The sequence below is a fragment of the Rhinolophus hipposideros genome (assembly GCF_964194185.1).
Source record: "Rhinolophus hipposideros genome assembly, chromosome: X".
NCBI lineage: Eukaryota > Metazoa > Chordata > Mammalia > Chiroptera > Rhinolophidae > Rhinolophus > Rhinolophus hipposideros.
Window position 1 is genome coordinate 74,471,202 of NC_138046.1, and position 6,100 is coordinate 74,477,301.

The 6,100-nt window shown below is 45.0% G+C and overlaps 1 protein-coding gene across 1 annotated transcript; it reads left to right on the forward strand.

Moving 5' to 3' along the window:
• Positions 1–4,422: 4,422 nt before the first annotated feature.
• On the forward strand, positions 4,423–4,920 carry LOC308494879 (large ribosomal subunit protein eL29-like; the record flags this gene model as incomplete). Its single annotated transcript, XM_081042852.1, has 1 exon — positions 4,423–4,920. The coding sequence occupies exon 1, from the start codon at positions 4,441–4,443 to the stop codon at positions 4,918–4,920; it is 480 nt and encodes a 159-aa protein (XP_080898978.1). The 5' UTR covers positions 4,423–4,440.
• Between the last annotated feature and the right edge of the window lie 1,180 nt (positions 4,921–6,100).

Genomic DNA, 6,100 nt, shown 5'->3' on the forward strand with positions numbered 1-6,100 from the left:
CATTTGGTTCCAGTTGTGGAGGTTTCTTCTGTTCTTTTATTTGTGACATGTTTCTTTGTCTCCCCATTCTGACTGACTCTCTGTGCTTGCTTTGATGTAGTAGGAAGATCCCCTAGAGCTCTTAGTTCTTGCTGGGTTATCTTATGTATTATGTGTCCTTTATATTTGACTTGGACTACTTCGTTCTTCTCTGCATGTGCTCCACAGGTGGTTTTTGTGTTTAGTATATCGTCCTGTTCAAGAAGAACTTTAATTGCTTTCTGCTTGTGAGTAGGTGGGTTTAACTCCTAGGCCGTCTAGTTGTGAAACTTGGCTCTGCCCACCGCAGGGTGTTCTGCTGGGCGAGGGTTGGCCACTTAAATGAGGTTTGGCCTCTATGGGCTCTTGTGCCTTCAGAGAATTCCCTCTGGGTGTGTGACTTGTAGGTCAAACCCTGTAGTACTCTGGTTTGGTCCAGAGTTGGCTTCTGGATATGTTGAATCTTGTGCCTCTTAATCTGGGTCCTGTTAGGGCAGTTTCAGCACAAATCAAGTTACCAAGTACAACAACAACAACAACAACAAAGAAAACAAATCAAGTACATTCACATGTAAAATACAACCGACAATCCCCACTCATCATAGGCAAAGATATCAAAGAAATAAAGACAGAACAAAGCAAATCACAACAAGCAGAAAGAAAGAAAGAAGAAGAAAAGAAAGGAAGAAAAAAAAGAAAAAGAAAAGAAAAGAAAAAAAGAGAAAAGAGGAAAAAAAACAAAAAACAAAAAAAACAAAACCACCAAGCAAAACAAAACAGAAAGCGGTACCAGTCTTGGCTTAAGCCCACCAAGTAATCTCCAGGTTGTCCTCCACTGTGCCAAAGAGTTCCCTGCCTAGTGCGCAGGCAGCGCTAGTCACCTGGTGCCCAGAGTGAATTCGAGAGTGTAGATTTAAATGCGAGGGGCTGAGGGGTCTGGATGACAGTTTTCAGAGAGACCGTGCAGTTTCTGTCCTTTCCTGCACAAATGCACGCTGAGAGTAGCTCCACCAGCCCTGTGCCCAGTACTCCTGAGTCTTAGGGCCCTCCTTCCGTGCGTGTGTGGGAGGGGGCGGGCGGGAGATCTCTAAGCTGCTGAAAGCCGGAAGCTGCGTCTGCCGCTTACTGCTGAACTCAGGGAGTGCTTCCGCGGTTGCCCTTGCACCACCCCAGGCCAGCCAGAAAGGGTGGGGACTGGGGATGGAGGGGTCTTCTCTCTCCCAGGCCAGCCACGTCACACTCCTCCCGCAGGCCTGAAAAGGTGGTGGTTGGAGGTGTGGGAGTCTCCTCTCTCCTCGTCCAGCGAAAATCCCCTCCTCCCAGCCTCTTCCGAAGGTCAGAGCTGGCTGCCAATCATCCCAGCGCCTGAGCACAGACACCCCTCTGTAATCTGACACTACTCTTCAGTTCAGGGGTCAGTTTAAGTCTCTGGAAGGGCGGGGGGGGGGAGGATTCGAAAAGCGCGGTGAGGGGCCCAGGTGTGGCGTCTAAGTTCTTTGTCTGCCCTAGGGCCCACGAGCTGCCCGCCCTGGCGGGAGCGATCAGCTGTGGGACGCAGGAAAAGAGCCCACCTCCTGGACCCTACGCTCTCCGCTGCACCCTGGGCTCCCGTGGGACTCTAGAGCCCCGGGTGCTGCCTGCCGCTGCTCCTGTGGGTACGCTCCTCTTGCCCTCCTCGCTCCTCCCCCGCTCGCCCAACTAGCGCACCTCAAAGCAAACCTTCCACGAGTCTCCGCTCAGTCCTGGAGCCGCACAGTGCAGTGTTTGCTGTACAGCCTTGGCTCCGCTGTGGGGGGGTTAGTGTTTTCACTTCACACCCCGCTCTCCTCCCCCGCTTGCCTAAATAGCGCACTCCAAAGCAAACCTTCCAGGAGTCTGCGCTCCGTCGTCCTGGGCGCCGCAGCGGCGGTTGCCGCTGGCCTCGGCTCCGCGGGGGGGGGGGTGGGGGGGTGGGGGGGTGGGGGGGTGGGGGGGGAGGGGGGCACGCTTCCACTTCGCTGTCCTGCCTCCTCCCCTGTTAGCAATCCGTGCACACCTTCAGGTAATTCCTCCACGAGTCTCCCCGCTGTTCTGCGTGTTCTATATCTCCCTGTGTCTTTAGAGCTGCGGTTTACCGCCGCTGCCGCAGCCGCCACCGGCCTGATTCCACCACGAGACCGCGCGTTTCCACTCCGCTCCCTTCCTTCTTCCCCTGCTCGCCCAATTTGCGCACCTTCAAGTAATTCTTCCACGTGTCTCTTAGAAGTCTCTTAGCTGTTCTGCGTGATGAGCTAAGAGTTGTTTGATGGGTTATATGTCCCGTTTATAATAAGATCCGGAGGAGAACTTAGAAAATGTGCCCCGCTGCCGCCATTCCTATGACCCCATTTGTCTTGTTGATGATAGCCATTCTAATTTAGGTGAGGTGATATCTCATCTTGGTTTTTATTTGCATTTCTCTGATGATTAGTGATGTTGAGCTATTTTTCACATGCTTATTTGCCATTTGTATGTCGTCCTTGGAGAAATGTCTCTTCAGATCTGCCCATTTTTCAATTGGGTTGTTTGTTTTGTTGTTGAGTTTCATGAGTTCCTTGTATATTTTGGGTATTAACCCCTTATCAGAGGCACTGTTTGCAAAAATCTTCACTAATTCACGTGGTTCCCTCTTTATTTTGTGAATGGTTTCCTTTGCTGTGCAGAGCCTTTTAAGTTTGATATAGTCCCATTTGTTTATTTTAGCCTTTACTTCCCTTGTCTTTGAAGTCAAATTCATAAAACGCTCTTTGAACCCAAGGTCCATAAGTGTAGTACCTGTGTTTTCTTTTTTTTTTAATTAAATTTATTGGGGTGACAATTGTTAGTAAATTTACATAGATTTCAGGTGTATAATTCTGCATCACATCGTCTATAAATCCCATTGTGTGTTCACCACCCAGAGTCAGTTCTCCTTCCATCACCATATATTTGATCCCCTTTACCCTCATCACCCACCCCTGACCCCCTTACCCTCTGGTAACCACTAAATTATTGTCTGTGTCTATGAGTTTTTGTTTCTCATTTGTTTGTCTTGTTCTTTTTGGTTTATATACCACATATCAGTGAAATCATAGGGTTCTCTACTTTTTCTGTCTGACTTATTTCACTTAGCATTATACTCTCAAGATCCATCCATGTTGTCACAAATGCTCCTATATCATCTTTCCTTATCGTCGAATAGTATTCCATTGTGTATATGTACCACAACTTCTTTATCCATTCATCTATTCAAGGACATTTTGGTTGTTTCCATGTCTTGGCCACCGTAAAAAAAGCTGCAATGAACATTGGAGTACACGTGTCTCTATAGAGAAATGCTTTTATATTTTTGGGGTAGATACCCAGGAGAGCGATTGCTGGGTCATATGGTAATTCTATTCGTAATTTCTTGAGGAACCTCCACACTGCCTTCCATAGCGGCTGCACCAGTCTGCATTCCCACCAACAGTGTATGAGAGTTCCTTTTTCTCCACAGCCTCTCCAACACTAGTTACTATTTGTTTTGTTGATGAAAGCCATTCTGACTGGGGTGAGGTGATATCTCATTGTGGTTTTCATTTGCATTTCTCTGATGATTAGCGATGTGGAGCATTTTTTCATATGACTATTTGCCATTTGTATATCCTCTTTGGAGAAATGTCTCCTCGTGTCCTCTGTCCACTTTTCATTTGGGTTGTTTGTGTTTTTGTTGTTGAGTTTCATGAGTTCCTTGTATTTTTTTTGGATATTAGCCCCTTATCAGAGGAACTGTTTGCGAAAATCTTCTCCCATTCAGTTGGTTGCCTCATTATTTTGTCAATAGTTTCTTTGGCTGTGCAGAAGCTTTTCAGTTTCATATAATCCCATTCGTTTATTTTAGTTTTTACTTCCATTGCCTTTGGAGTCAGATTCATAAAATGCTCTTTGAACCCAAGGTCCAAATGTTTAGTACCTATGTTTTCTTCAATGCAGTTTATTGTGTCAGGTCTTATGCTTAAGTCTTTGATCCATTTTGAATTAATTTTGGTACATGGTGACAGATGGCAGTACAGTTTCATTCTTTTGCACGTGGCTATCCAGTTATGCCAGCACCATTTAATGAAGAGACTGTCTTTTCTCCATTGTATGTGTTTTGCTTTTTTGTCAAAAATTATCTGTCCATATTTACGTGGTTTTATTTTTGAGTTTTCAATTCTATTCCATTGTTCTATGTATCTGTTTTTCTGCCTATACCATGCTGTTTTGATTATTGTTGCCTTGTAGTACAAGCTAAAGTCAGGCAGTACAATACCTCCAGCATTGTTCTTTTTTCTTAGAATTGCTTTGGCTATTCGGGGCCTTTGTGGTTCCACACAAAACTGCTGACTTTTTGTTCTATTTTTTTAAAAAATACCATTGGGGGGAGTTGCGGGCTTGGGTGCAGACATGGCCATGTCCAAGAACCACACCACGCACAACCAGTCCCGAAAATGGCACCGAAACGGCATCAAGAAACCCCAATCGCAAAGATACGAATCTCTGAAGGGGGTGGACCCCAAGTTCCTGAGGAACATGCGCTTTGCCAAGAAGCACAACAAGAAGGGCCTGAAGAAGATGCAGGCCAACAACGCCAAGGCCTTGAGTGCACGGGCTGAGGCCATCAAGGCCCTCGGAAAGCCCAAGGAGGTCAAGCCCAAGATCCCAAAGGGCGGCAGCCGCAAGCTCAGTCGACTTGCCTACATCGCCCACCCCAAGCTTGGGAAACATGCTCGAGCCCGCATCGCCAAGGGTCTCAGGCTCTGCCGGCCAAAGGCCAAGGGCAAAGCTCAAACCAAGGCCACAGCTGGTCCTGCAGCTGCAGCTCCGCCTCCAGCTCAGGCCCCGGTTCCCAAAGGTGCCCAGGCTGCCACGAAGGCTCCACAGTAGAGACCTCTGTCTGCCGATGGAGGATGGAGAGACTGGGGGACCCTGGGCTGCTGTCTGCATGGGGCTGGTGTCCTCCTGTGTTATCTGAACCAATAAAGCTGAGGCAGGATGTGGCAAAAAAAAAATACCATTGTGAGTTTGATAGATGTTGCATTAAATCTGTATATTTCTTTAGGTGATATGGCCATTTTAACTATGTTGATTCTTCCAATCCATGAGCACGGAATGTCTTTCCATTTCTTTGTGTCTTCTTCAATTTCTTTTAAAAATGCCTTAAAGTTTTCAGCGTATAGGTCTTTCACATCCTTGGTTAAGTTTATTCCCACGTATTTTATTTTTTTTGCTGCAATTGCAAAAGGAATTTATTTTATTTATTTTTCTGAGATTTCATTGTTAGTATATAGGAATGCAATGAACTTTTGTACATTGATTGTGCAGACGACAACTTTACTGTATTCGTTGATTGTTTTTAATAGCTTTTTGGTGGAGTCTTTAGAGTTTTCTATATATAGCATCATGTTTTCTGCAAAGAGTGACAATCTATCTTTTTCATTACTAATTTGGAAGCTTTTTATTTCTTTCTCTTGCCAGATTGTTCTGGAGGGAACTTCTAACACTATGTTGAAAATCAGGGATAATAGGAGACAGCCCTATCGTGTTCTGAACATAGAGAAAAGGGCCTCAGGTTTTCACCGTTAATTATGAGATTAGCTGAGGGTTTGTCATATATGGCTTTTATGATGTTAAGACATTTTCCTTCTATACCTATTTTATTAAGTGTTAGAATCATAAATGGATGTTGTATCTTGTCAAGTGCTTTTTCTGCATCAATTGATATAATCATATGATTTTTGTCCTTTATTTTGTTTATGTGATGTATCACATTGATGGATTTGCGTATATTGAACCATCCTCGTGCTCCTGGGATGAAACCCACTTTGTCATGATGAATAATCTTTTTAATGCATTGTTGCATTCGATTTGCTAGGATTTTGTTTAGGATATTTGCATCAGTATTCATCAGAGACATTGGTCTGTAGTTTTCTTTCTTTTGTGTAGTCCATACCAGGTTTTCGTATCAGGGTAATGTGGGCCACATAAAATGTGTTAGTGAGTACTCTCTCTTCTTCAATTTTTTGGAAGAGTTTGAGCAGGATTGGTATTAGATCCTGTTTGAAGG